This window comes from Haliotis asinina, chromosome 12, assembly GCF_037392515.1.
Source record: "Haliotis asinina isolate JCU_RB_2024 chromosome 12, JCU_Hal_asi_v2, whole genome shotgun sequence".
NCBI lineage: Eukaryota > Metazoa > Mollusca > Gastropoda > Lepetellida > Haliotidae > Haliotis > Haliotis asinina.
Window position 1 is genome coordinate 44,031,607 of NC_090291.1, and position 15,053 is coordinate 44,046,659.

General features: G+C 42.2%; 1 protein-coding gene across 1 annotated transcript; it reads left to right on the forward strand.

Moving 5' to 3' along the window:
- Positions 1–863: 863 nt before the first annotated feature.
- Positions 864–10,938, forward strand: LOC137258438 (uncharacterized). The gene is made up of 5 exons (XM_067796116.1): positions 864–952; positions 2,016–3,251; positions 3,996–4,201; positions 7,433–7,836; positions 8,828–10,938. Exons 1-5 carry the CDS (start codon positions 904–906, stop codon positions 9,009–9,011), a joined length of 2,079 nt encoding a protein of 692 aa, XP_067652217.1. The 5' UTR covers positions 864–903; the 3' UTR covers positions 9,012–10,938.
- The last annotated feature ends 4,115 nt before the right edge of the window (positions 10,939–15,053 follow it).

Genomic DNA, 15,053 nt, shown 5'->3' on the forward strand with positions numbered 1-15,053 from the left:
CATTACAGCTGGGTGAGGACATGAGATTAGAGCTCTGGTCGTACAAGTTACTGTCAGGATGCAGAGTTGTGCCACTGTCGTTATAAATCTGATTTATTGTTACACAGTTTGTGTATTTGTCTTCATTTGAAAGAGTTTACACGTTATTTCAAGAAATATTTCCAGAACACGACGATATAGGAAATGGAGTCTCTAGAAAGCCAAGTTACAACACAGGGAGCCCCCTGGGTGTATGCACGCTGCACCTACACCGGAGATTAATTGGGAGCATACTTAAATATTTTGTTAAACAGTCGGGATGTATTGCATATATTCCTCTTATAACAGAACGGACAGTTAGGTACGAAGAGCACTGTCATGGCATTTCAGAGATATAAAACGTGTCTGACTGTTTCACACGGATTGGGTAGATCGATGATCGTGATGTTGATCACTGGATTGTCTAGTCTAGACTCGATTATTTACAGACTTAGCCATAATGCTGGAATACTGACGATGCAGCCTTACGCTAAAATAAGGCTCAACCCCAAACTGTGCTGCGTTCAGAGACCAGTTTAATACATCGCCAATGCCTTTCCTATATGCAGATGGTGTTCACATCTAAACTTGTCGATATTAGCAGTGCCTGTTTTAGAGCGTATCTCTCTGTCTCCTGACACCAGCCACGTATTTTGGCAATGGGTTTTAAATGATAAATAATTGGTCACATAAATGACCCAGTATGTTGCTATGTGCTTCCTAAGAGTGAACTTGTACTCTTTTTTTTCTTTTGTTATTATATATAGACTCTAGTTTTGTAATCTTTCATGTGACATAACACAAGTGTGCTGATAAGCACGAGAATTAAATAGAAAGGTTTGCACGATTTGCACTTAATAGTCTCGTAAGACAGACATTCTAACCATGTTGGTATCTATATTGCTGGCATCTTGGACATACAGTGTAGTATTAGGTAGGTGTTTCCCTTACTTAACTCGAGAAGATAACCTCAAAGACACTTCTGCACAACCTAATTTTTTAAATATAATTCTTTAATGTTTTATTCACCCAATCATGAATAGGTTCACTAGGAATATTGGCTACTGACAAATTGTGGCTAGTTGGCTAATTGTGATATGTGAAAACTGGAACAACCAAGCATACTTTGAGGTATGAAAATGTATGACCTGGGGGCACACAAATAATATGAAAAAGAATGGCGGTCTGTAAATAATCGAGTCTGGGTCAGACAACCCAGCTATCAACAGTATGAGCAATCTTGGCCATTGGGAAGCGATGATATGTGTCCACCCAGTCTGACCACCCGATCCCGTAAGTCGCTTATTACAACAAGCACAGTCGCCTTTCGTGGCAGGCATGGGTTGTAGAAGAGCTATTCTACTCCGGCTCTTCATGGGGTCTATGAATTACTGCTAGACACATATTAGATGATCCTGCGCACTAAACGCATTTGTGACAAGAGAGACGGTACAACGAATTGGGCGAGTACACTTGGCTGCTACAGGTAGTTTGACGATTATGCACGTGCAATACATGCTAACCGTGATATGAAATCAACACTGCATATTCCTTCGAATGATAAGACTGCAATTTCAGGCATAAGATACTGATATTCCACGCTAACCTTTCGTTAAGACGCAGACAAACAGATGATTGGGGCATTGACAAGCATTTTAGATATTCAACAATTTTGTTTAAAAAACCCAGGAAAATGTCATTTGCTTCGTGAAATGGATCGGTGGTCCTAAACATGTTTGCTCAGTATATTGTGTTGATTCAATTCGTTGGGATTGTACCTGTTCCCAAATCGAGTGTGCTATAACAATCCATGCGTGAAACGCACGGGGAAAATGAACTACTCGATATTTATCAGAAAACCTGTCTCCCTCTTGTTTCAAGTGGATCGTTCTGTGGGGCGTTCCCAAGTATGCAAATTGGGGTCATTTGTCAGGTCGTGGATCATCTTATATGTGTTTACCAGTATATGAGGTAATGCGTGTTTTGTTCCGTTTCAGGCTCAGGGCAGTTTGAAGGGTCCTCCTTCTTGCTGACTTACTCACCCACAGGGAGTACGGATGTACAGGAACAAATGTACTTATATATGACAGCCAACCATAAAGACACAAGCTGCAACGTGACATCAGGATCAAGATCTTCCACCATATTGCTTGATACCAGTTGGAACCGGTATATACTGCCTGAAACAAACAACATCAGCACATTTGGCATATACAGGAAGAGCGCAATTGAAGTTAGTTGTACAGGGGATGTGCAAGTGTATGCATTGTTTAATACTGTAACGGGTGTAACTGGTTCCTTTGGTGTCATCCCGGTGTCATCCCTGTCCACTGATTATATTGTTCCGTCGGTTGATAGGAACCCCACATTGTCCATAGCCGCACCATCAGACAACACGGCCGTAACTGTGTTCTTCACATCCAACTGTCCCTTCAGCTATCTGAATAATACGTTCTATAAAGGTGACAATATTTCAGTATTGTTAAACAGCGGAGACGTTTTTCACATTGCACACTTTGAAAACTATCCAGCATCTCAGTGTGATTATCATAGTACGCGTGTATTTAGTACAAGTCCAGTGGCTGTGTTTTATGGCTCAGGTTACATTGCTATGCCCGGCGGATGTGGCTTGAAGGTACTAGACCAATTAATGCCTGTAAGTTCCCTTGGAAAGGATTATGTTATTCCTTCCATTGATCAAATGGACTCGAAGCAGGTTCGAATATTTGCACTTGTGAAAAACACGTCCATTACTCTGACTGAAGGCTACAAACGTTTTTCGTTCTCACTGGATCCCGGGCAGATGCATGTCCACAGTTCCGATAATGATAATATAGTTACCATATCAAGTTCTGAGCCTATTAGTGTACAAAACCCCGAAGGAGCTTATGGTAACTGTACAGCTTTGTCGTCAGTGGTACCACCCATCAATAGATATGGACATAAGTATACATTTCCAGATCTTCAAGGACATAACCACACGTTCACCCGCCAGCTTGGGATTGTCGTAGACAGCAACTGTACAAATCAAATTAGTAGCAACAACCATTGGCGGAATGTATCAGTTGGTGGTCATCAGTATTCTGTCACAATATTACGAGCTCCGGCCACTCTGACCCATCTGAACACGACACCGAACTGCAGGTTCACCATTCACGCCTATGGACTCAGTCAACACGGAAGCTACGGCTATTTTGCTGTTCCTAAGTCAGCTGGTTCCTCTAAGGAAAACAGTAAGTGAAGGAATCTTCCAGCATCTGCATCATTTGTATTTTAAATGTTAAAACAGCAAAGCGTTCGCGGTTCTACGCCATTATTATTTCTATAATAAAGTATCGAGTTACGACAGGTCGTAACGTTGCGAATTCTTTGTGGATCAGGGCCCTTATTCTCGAAACGTTCGTAGCCCTAATTCTTAACTTTGATCGTAGCCAATGTGTTAAGAATGGGCTTAAGAAGTTCGTAGGGCTACGAACGTTTCGAGAATAACTCGCCAGGACACTGCGCTACAGATATGATGAGGTTTAACACTTTCAGACTGCGATTAAAACGAATGGCTTTATTAGCAAGGTGGCAAACGTTTGAAATATGTGTAGCCAAACATGAGTAGGGATTCAACATATGATATAAAACAACTGAAAATATAATGAGATGTTTTTATGTATGAGCTTAGATCTTGTATCCAAAGAGAAAATATTAGTGGTTGATAATATATATCTCGAGAACACAAGTTACGATTTCTCAGAACTTACTTATTAATGTAAGCTGGTGTAAATATCAGCTCTAACATTCTGTTGCGTCACATACATTTTGTTGATAATTTTACAGTAGACTGTAGATGTAAATCATCTTTCATCGATCCTCTCACTACACTGTTTGGTTGCGAGTTCCTTCTCCAAGTATATTTATCATACCTGTTAAATATGTCCAAGTTTCTAACAAGTATTCTTGCTTATTTCCAACCATGACGTTTTCAGCCCATCTAGATCTACAGAAAGCATTTACTTTGGTCTGCGAGACGAACAACTGGGTGGTGGAGGTGAACATGGACATGTTTGGTAACGGCTTTGGCAAACACTCTTCCTCAAATATTTTTATGTCGACTGGAATCTGTCATGGCGCTTCCATGGGGCATGCACTGGTATTCAACTACACCTACACTGATTGCAATACGCACATGCAGGTGGGTTGTACAGGTTGTCGAGGTTAGCGTGGGGAGGTATGTACACGTAAACTACCCCCCAAAGAAACGCATAGGTAGTATTTTTCCATTTAACTTTTCGAACTATGGTGAACGCTGTCTGCAAACATTTCTGAGTTTGAATCTTTTGTTATTGGGGACAACTCGCCAAAATGTACCCAAATCTGGTTTCCTCAATAAATGAAATAAATAGTGAACGGGAAGAAATTCATGCATTTCCTTTTGCGCGCACCATTTCTATGCATCATTTCCAATATAAGTCGGGAAGGGGGAGAAGGTGGTTCAATGCTCTTGCGACAGGTGACAGTCTTGAATTTAAAATTCTTCAAAGGCATTTAGAAGTTGGTGAGGTAATACAAGACACTATTATGGATGACAACTTCTTTAATTCTTTTAACACGACGTTTCAAGGCTAATTCTTGCCCCTTCGTCAGGTGGATAATGAGCATAGGTAACATTGCAGAATATATATATAGGTATACATGAAGCCAGGCAGGTAAGATGTATATACAAGCACATAGATGTAATTAGGTATGTACAATCACAGAGGAGAGATGAAAAGGAGGAATGTTTTAACAGTACATGGTTGTTTACACAGCTGATAGATTGAGAGTCTATGAGTCCTTGTTGTCACACCAGGCAGAGGGTAGGTACACGCCTTGATCTCTATTGATCTGAGGTTCTAATCTTCTGATGTTGATTGCTTCCAAAAGCTTCCTTCTCCGCCAATCACTGATGTTGGAAGCCAGGATCTCGGTGTTTTTCCAGTTGATGGAGTGGTTTGGATAGTTCACGATGTGTTCAGAGAGGGCCGAGTTTAGATCTAATTTTCTTACTGAAGTTTTGTGCACTTTGAGTCTGATGTTGAATGGTCTGCAGGTTTCACCTATGTAGCTGCTGCCGCAATCACAGTTTATATTGTAGATGCAGCCTCTGGGGTTGGGGTTGGTTTGATCACTGCACACCTCTTCCATTTGCTCTAAGGATGTTTTTCAATGTCGTATTAGAATAAAAGGTCACATCAACACTGGCAGTTTTTCTGAGGAGTCGACTGATTTGATGACTTATCTTGCCTTCGTATGGAATGTTGACTCGGATGGGTGCAGGCTCAGGTTCAGGGAGGCGGTCGTTCTGATGCTGGAGAGTTGTGGCTATAGTCTGGTCAACGAGTTGTTTAGGGTATCCATTGAGGGTGATGAAAGTTCTCTTGAGGTGGTCAATTTCGTCTTGGAGGTGGGCTGGGTCACAGATGGCTTTGGCACGTCTGGCTAGGGTGGAGACTATGGCTTTTTTTATTTGTGGATGGTGGTTGGATAGGTTGTGGATATACTGGTCAGTGTGGGTGGGCTTTCGATAGACAGTGGGAACGATTCTTTCAGATGAGTTGTCAAGGGATACGTCGAGGAATGGCAGCTTGTGTTGGGCTTCTACTTCCTTCGTGAACTGGATGCGGGCGTGTTGTTTGTTAAGGTGGTCAATGAGTTCTGCAGGGTTGTGGTAGGGATCAAGGATAGTGAAAGTGTCATCATCTTTTCTATACCACCATAACGGTTGGAATGGCGATGTAGATTGGGCAGATTCTTCAAAGCTGGTCATGAAGATTTCAGTTATCAGCGGTGAGAGAGGTGAGCCCATGGGTAGGCCATGGATCTGCTGGTAGATGTTGTTCTGCCATGTGAAGTACGAGGTTTGGAAACAGCTAGACACAAGGTTGATGATACTGTCAATGGTGAGTTTAGTGTCAAGGGTGTCAATACAACTAGTTAACTTAGCACGGAGAACATCAAGAGCTTCAGGTAGAGGGATGTTAGTGAACAAATCAACAACATCATAGCTGACCATACGGCCAGATAACTTAGCGTCCAAGAGTTTTTGCACAAAGGAATGCGTGTGGCCGAACACGGGGAGAGGTGTCTCAGTCTGCGATTGCAATGCAACTGAATGTGTCACAGAGTGTCACAGAGTACCATAGCAAGACTTTGGCATCGCTACCAGCCGCAAGGGCCAATACGTGATCGATCCAGGTCAGGTCGACCCCGTGTAACCACGCCCGCTCCGGACAGGTTTATTCGGCTTCGACTGTTGCGGAACGGGTTCACCACAGCATCCTCCACAACGTTGGAAGTGTCAGGACGGACTCAGAATAATTTCTGATCAGACTATGAGGAACAGCTTACGTGAGGCTGGTATTCGTTCCAGAAGACCTTTGCGAGGACCTGTCCTTACACGTCAACGTCGGCAACAACGCAGACAGTAGTTTGGGCGAACATATCATGCAGTGGCAGGACAGATCTCATTTAGGTCCAGGGCAATTTGACAGCTCGACGTTACCGTGATGAAATCATCAGGCCTCATGTCCTTCCTTTCATGAACCGCCAGAACGTCATTTTCAGCATGATAACGCTGGGATGATAACCAGGGATTACCTCACGATCACCGGATCTTAACCCTATTCAACATTTGTGGGACGAATTGTGACGTACAGTTTCTTCCAGCATTGGACCGTTAATGTTCATTCAGGTTTTCTTCGTGACTGTCCTGGATTACTGAACCTTAAGTGTATACATTGATACCATTTTCAGCAATCCGTTTCCTTTTTGTGAGTAGTATATGTTGGTTATTGTAGTGTGCAGGGTTCTATACAGGGATGTCTGTGCAGAGATATGGATTTTAATGTGGGGAGTTATGTGTAGGTATGTTTCAGGTTTGAGCATGGGGAGTTTTGTACAGGTATCTACAGAATATAACAGCGTGCGTTTGCCGCTGGTTATTTCTCAGATCAGCAATAAGTGAACCATATCTTAATCCTTTGGGGCATGTTTGTGACTTTTTGGGTCGCAGAACATGCTTTTGAGATACTGGTTCTCCTTCACTACTAGAAGACAATACATCAATCTCAAAATCAAAAGTCGTGCTCAGTTATTGATACTTGTGTGATTGCTTGATCACTGTGATAGAATCTGGAATAAGACAGCACCTGGTCAGCACTACAAAATGAGTCAGCGTTCGACCATGTTTGTTTCTCTGAATCAGCCACAGTTTTGCATTCTTATTTTTTCATTGAGAAAATTTGAAATTTTAATGCTCCTTAAGGATCAATATCAACACAGTACGTTCCACTGAGGTTGAAATAAAGTCTTTTGCTATGGTACCATAAAAGATATAGGATGGTGAATCCATTTTTTCTAAGTTGCTTCCTAACGTGTCTTCCAGGAAAATGGCACAGATTACATATTTTCAAACTACCTTGTTGAATACCACGTCGATCCTCTGACAAACCTCGCAGACCGCGTCCTATGGCGCTACGATATTCAGTGTCTTCGTCCTCGTCATGAGGTGGACTTCGTCACTATCTCCCCAGTTGACGTCAACAACGCCATCCATGTTCAGTCTTCAAGCAAGGTCAAGGGTCACCAAGCGGAGATCAGACTATTCAATGACAGCAGTTTCACGAATCAGATGTCTGAAAACCGTGCGTCTGTGAATGTGGGGAGCCGTGTTTACGTCCAAGTTCAGATCAAGGGTACTGCAGATGTTAAACTGGTGGTTGACAACTGTTACGTCAGCCCTGACAACAAGAGAGATAACTCTACCACAGTTTCTCTTATTACGGACAGGTGAGCAAACAGTCTTGTCATGAACGAAATGCTAAATAACACGTCTGAATCCTTAACGAATAAATATTGATTACACATATACCTCCAGGTGGCCTTAACTTAAGAACATTGATCACAGTTCAGCCTCTAGATGGCCTTTACTAATGAACATTGCTCACAGACCAACCTTCATTTGGCCTAATGAACATTGATCTAACGTCAGTCTTCAGATGACCTTAACGAATGAATAGCAGTGATCGCTATTATGTAAGAGAGCGTGCAGAAATAACATTATAAATAATTATTTCAGTACAATCCTTAATCATGTTAAAATTTATTGTTTGTTTACAGGTTGCGGTTTTAAGGTATTTTTTTAAAATTATGTACATCAGAATCTATGCGTCCAAAACATGCGCGCAAAATATTTTTAGCGTGGTTTTATTAATTTTTTTTTTGCGTGAAAAAACGCATGTTTCTACGTTAACGCGAACACTGTGAACATTGATAACACGTCAACCTTCAGATGGCTTTAACTTATGAACATTGGTCACACTTCAGCCTTTAAATGGCCTTTAGTAACAAACATTGGTCACACACAAACCTTCAGTTGGCCTAATGAACATTGATCACACGTCACACTTCAGATGACCTTATAGAATAAACATTGATCACTCATAGACCATCAGACCGATGAACATTAACCTTCAGATGGCCTTTACTAATAAACATTGGTCAGACATATACCCTCAGGTGGCCTTAACATGTGAACAGGTCAACCTTCAGATGGCCTCAACTGAACATTGATCACAAACCAACCTTCAGGTGGCCTTAACTAGTGAACGTTGTGACAAAACAAGTTCAGATCGGAGCCAGTGAGTGAGGCATCCATATGATTGCAGCTTGCTTTCTCAGTGGTCTAGCATTATAAAGTCATGCCAGTCATTGTGTAACGAGATTTCCACTCGAACAATCGTGAATAACCAGTGTATAATACAACATGTACTACTTGTAGGTGCGAGTCGAATCATTTCGTGCACATAATTGGATCTGCGGACAAGGTCACCCGCTTCTTTTTCGACATGTTCGAGATTCCCCACCGACACGACTTCGTCTACGTTACATGTGACGTCAGCTTCTGCGACATCATGGACTTCACTGATGAGTGTCAACACGGCTGTAGTCACCTGCATCCATGAAAAACCCCATGATGTCCATTGCTCTCAAATGTTACTGGTTGCCAGGTCACCGATTGTCTCCATGATGACGTTTAAACCTTGTTTCAAGGTTTATGTAAATATAATTTAACACTAATGGGGGAAAAAGCCCAACTGAGTTTACGTTTAGCTATTTAGGAGTGAAATTTGATGTTGATTTCTGGGACAATCTTCCACAGTGAATGTTCCATCATATACCATTAGGTGTAGGGAAAGGTCAGATCCACTTTGAGTTGAAAGGTCAAGGTCACCAGTATCCAAGAGCTTTATTAATTCTTACCTTGGTAGCTCAATGCGTTTGTCTTTCTGTTTCAAGTATACTGAACTACAAAAGAAACGTCGCACTTTTCAAAGTCATCTTACTCACACCTGATGTGGAATTTGATAGGTTGACTCACAGTTTATGCTATTGTAACAAGACAAATATGGCATTGACCATTCATAACACATCATTTTAAAGAAATGAGATTTCTGAGTAGGATTCAAACTCATACCCTTTCCGTGAACATGGTAATGCTCTGGAACGCAACTTTCTGAAAAGCATGATGCACGTGCAAATCCCTGGTCTAGTGGGTATAAAAAGGACCCCAAACCATCATCCTCTCATTCGATTCCTGATCACTGTCACCATGCCACGTTTGACTCGAAATCAGAGGGAACAAGTCATCGGACGTCTTCACGCTGGTCAACGTCCACGGGTCATTGCCAACGACTTCAACTGTAGTGTTCGGACAGTCGAGAGACTTCGGGAGCGGTACAATGGAACCAACAGCACTAACGATCGTCAGCGCAGTGGCCGTCCCAGGGTAACAACAGCACGTCAAGATCGTCATCTTCATCGGGAGCACTTGCAGGACCGCTTCCGCACAGCGACAGAATCGGCTCGAGCGACTGTTGGAACCCACAACAGACCCATTTCTGCAGCAACAGTTCGTCGTCGGCTGAGAACTTTCAACCTGGCCTGTCGACGTCCTGCTCAGGGTCCTGTCCTGACAGTTCGACATCGTCGGGAACGTCGTCTGTGGGCCCAACAACAACGGAACTGGCGCTATCAGCAGTGGAGGACTGTCATCTTTTCAGACGAGAGTCGTTACTGCATATCCGTGGCAGATGGCAGAGCTAGAGTTTGGAGAAGGAGGGGTGAACGGTACATTGATGCATGTCTTATGGAGAGGGACTCGTGGGGAGGACCAAGCATCATGGTTTGGGGTGGCATTGGACTGAACCACAAACTTGGACCCCAGGTCTTCCAGAATATTGGTCAAGGTCGAGGAAATGGAGTGGCTGCTGTTCGCTACATCGATCAGGTGTTAAGACCGCACGTTGTGCCACATTTCGCCCGTCATCCAAACCATGTGTTTCAACAGGATAATGCACGTGCTCACACAGCCAGGATAACGAGGGACTTCTTCCAACAGCACAACATCCGCACATTGCCCTGGCCTGCTCTGAGTCCAGATATGAACCAAATTGAGCACCTATGAGATGAAATTCGGAAAAGGATGAATGACCTTCGACCAAGGCCGACAACTGCTGCAGAACTCATGGCAGGTTTTCTCAGAGTGTGGAATGCTATCCCCATGCACTTCATCAACCACTTGATACACTCCATGTATAGGTGTTGCATGGCAGTTATCAACGCAAATGGTGGCCACACACGCTACTGACTTCAACCCTGAATGTCAAGGACATGACCTCATCATGTGGCACCATGTGTTGTCAGACTTGTTTCTGGAGTACTTGTTAATCAACAGGAAAAAACAGTTCCTTCAATTTCAACCTTAAATAAGAAATATGTTTCCACATAAATAAAACAGTTTGCAATACATACATGAATGACATTTCTTTTGTAGTTCAGTGTAGTTCTGAATTGATAACTGGATAAATTATTATTTTGTCTTTTGCTTTATGATTATTTGTGTTGTCTTTGATGCATTTGCTGCATCCAGTATTTAATCTGGAACAAATAGTTTCATAAGCACACGTGTCGCGTCAAACACATATGTAACATAGAACACGAATCTTCAAGAACGAGAAAGGGACATTTTGGCCTGGTTCTATACACAAAAGAGGCATAATGTCTACATTATACCAATTTGGGAGAGGGATTGGGAGGAATGACTTTTCTGTTAGGTATGGGGCATTGTGTACATGAGAAAATATCTTTTTCCAACAAAGTAACTTGTTATTATTTAGAGTGAGTGAGTGGGTTTGAGTGAGTGAGTAAGTGGGTGAGTCGGGCGACAGAAATAGGCCTCTCACATGTGGTGACTCGAACCCTGATCTTCAGCGTGGTGAGTCTGAGTGAGATCCGGTTTGGAATTCTTCAGGAACCCAAGTATATCATAGGATGCATCTAACGGAATCGAATCGTCAGGCATGGTGACTTGGTTGACATATGTATACCTATTCCAGCTGCATAGGTCAATGCCCAAGCTGTTGGCCACGGGGTTATCTTATCTAGACTCGATTGTTTACTGAACGTCATTAACAATGAAAACAACAAAAAACACATGCGTGTCAGAGCCGCATTCATTCACAACTGTGACACTGCGAGACAGCACTATAAAACCCCATAGGTTGGTCTGGGACAAGGAGCCACACAATATGAAACCTGTTCTCCTTCACTCCCTCAAGCAAAGGAGGAAATGGCACATCACCTGCAAAAAATAGTGTTGTTCATCCATAATGCGTGTCTTTATCTGATGCACCAACTTCTAAATATGCCACTCAAAGAAGTCTTCCATTGTTTATCCACAACAGAGAAAAGTGGTCTTCATAAAAGAGCACACTAACAAACTCAACATTTTTTAACAAAGGATGACATCTGATTAACTGTTTTCTCTGTCTTTCAATAGCGAGAGAGTTTTACCCATGTTTTCAACAATATTCAGCAATATCACAGCAAGGGACGCTAGTGATAGGCTTCACATTATGTGCTGACATGGGGAATAAAAGATGGGCATGAGTGCACATCTTTACCACTTTACTAACACCGCCCCTCTTTTTCTGCACGTGATACCTATACTAGTATATAAAGTAAAGTTATCTCAAGTACAACAAGCAGTTGTCACTAAGGTGACATAATCCCCCACCTCAAATTATCAAATCAAACTTAACATCCTGAAAACCATTGCCTAAGTCATGTTTCTATGATGAAGCTAGCATGTATAGTTTTGGAGATATGCTCCCGACATGATGACACCCTCACAGTCACAGTTGAAGTCATGTTTCCATGGAAACCACAAAAAATAAACTTCATGCCTGGGTCTACACCCCAAAAGGCACAACTACGAATCATGCTTGACATATGTACCAAGTTTGATGAAGCTAGCATTTACAGTTTGGAAGATCTGCTCCAGACAATATGACAGCCTCATCATAAGTCATAGTCACAATCATGTTTCCATGGAAACCACCTAAATGAAAACAAATTCATATCTTGGTCTAAACCCAAAAGGTAGATATAGGGATCAAGCTTAATATGTGTACCAAGTTTGATGGGATGCTCTCTTCCAGCCATCATTGCCAATTAATCAGCTATATATAGCTTGGTTTCACTCCACCTGCTATGTATACTTTGACTTCCCCCTATTATCATTGTAAAACTTCCCATCCCACCTGCTATGTATACTTTGGCTTCCTCCTATTATCATTGTAAAACTTCCCTCCCCATCTGCTATGTACACCTTGACCTCCCTCTATTATCATTGTAAAACTTCCCTCCCCATCTGCTATGTACACCTTGACCTCCCTCTATTATCATTGTAAAACTTCCCACCCCACCTGCTATGTACACCTTGACCTCCCTCTATTATCATTGTAAAACTTCCATCCCCATCTGCTATGTACACCTTGACCTCCCTCTATTATCATTGTAAAACTTCCCACCCCACCTGCTATGTACACCTTGACCTCCCTCTATTATCATTGTAAAACTTCCCACCCCATCTGCTATGTACACCTTGACCTCCCTCTATTATCATTGTAAAACTTCCCACCCCATCTGCTATGTACACCTTGACCTCCCTCTATTATCACTGTAAAACTTCCCTCCCCATCTGCTATGTACACCTTGACCTCCCTCTATTATCATTGTAAAACTTCCCACCCCACCTGCTATGTACACCTTGACCTCCCTCTATTATCATTGTAAAACTTCCCTCCCCACCTGCTATGTACACCTTGACCTCCCTCTATTATCATTGTAAAACTTCCCTCCCCACCTGCTATGTACATCTTGACTTCCCCCTATTATCATTGTAAAACTTCCCTCCCCATCTGCTATGTACACCTTGACCTCCCTCTATTATCATTGTAAAACTTCCCTCCCCATCTGCTATGTACACCTTGACCTCCCTCTATTATCACTGTAAAACTTCCCTCCCCATCTGCTATGTACACCTTGACCTCCCTCTATTATCATTGTAAAACTTCCCTCCCCATCTGCTATGTACACCTTGACCTCCCTCTATTATCACTGTAAAACTTCCCTCCCCATCTGCTATGTACACCTTGACCTCCCTCTATTATCACTGTAAAACTTCCCTCCCGACCTGCTATGTACACCTTGACCTCCCTCTATTATCATTGTAAAACTTCCCTCCCCATCTGCTATGTACACCTTGACCTCCCTCTATTATCACTGTAAAACTTCCCTCCCCATCTGCTATGTACACCTTGACCTCCCTCTATTATCATTGTAAAACTTCCCTCCCCACCTGCTATGTATACCTTGACCTCCCTCTATTATCATTGTAAAACTTCCCTCCCCATCTGCTATGTACACCTTGACCTCCCTCTATTATCATTGTAAAACTTCCCTCCCCACCTGCTATGTACACCTTGACCTCCCTCTATTATCACTGTAAAACTTCCCTCCCCATCTGCTATGTACACCTTGACCTCCCTCTATTATCATTGTAAAACTTCCCACCCCACCTGCTATGTACACCTTGACCTCCCTCTATTATCATTGTAAAACTTCCATCCCCATCTGCTATGTACACCTTGACCTCCCTCTATTAATAATCACTGTAAAACTTCCCTCCCCACCTGCTATGTACACCTTGACCTCCCTCTATTATCATTGTAAAACTTCCCTCCCCACCTGCTATGTACATCTTGACTTCCCCCTATTATCATTGTAAAACTTCCCACCCCACCTGCTATGTATACCTTGGCTTCCCCCTATTATCATTGTAAAACTTCCCTCCCCATCTGCTATGTACACCTTGACTTCCCCACATTATCATTGTAAAACTTCCCACCCTACCTGCTATGTACACCTTGGCTTCCTCCTATTATCACTGTATTACTTCCCACCCCACCTGCTATGTATACCCTGGCTCCCTCCTGTTATCATTGTATTACTGCCCACCCCATCTGCTATGTACACCTTGTTCTACCCTGGCTTCCTCCCAGTTGTCATTGTATTATTACCTACTCCATCCGCTATGTATACCTTGTTCCGCCTCCTCAACATTGGCCTTCTCCCATTGTTATTGTATTATGACCTATTCCATTGTTGTCATTGTTAATCCCTTTGATGCATTCCCTTATGTGGTCTTACTTAATCCCTGTTACCAGAGACCATATCTATTATATGGTCTCTGCTGATACATGTATAAAATCCAGTTCTGTGCTGTATTGCTCTTCTCTTGCTTGATAAAAGTACAAGAGGCTATACCAAAACATCACACCATATAAATAAAGAAGTTGTTATCCATAAAGATATATACTTTTCCGTTAAAAATATCAGCAAACTTGGAAAAATGTGTCTTTTTACACTGGAAGTTATCACTTCAATATAGTTTCATAACGAAGTACTTTGTTAAGTAACTCCACACAGTTGGAAATTCTCAAATATGTACATAGGTTTATCATAAAATATTTCAATGAGCATACTTTTTCTTGTTTCTGAATGCACCACAAACTCACAAATGTTACACTATTTCTCAGATCAGTCATGTTAGTGTCCACTGATACAAGAGCACTATTGGTATAAACATTTTACTTTGTTTA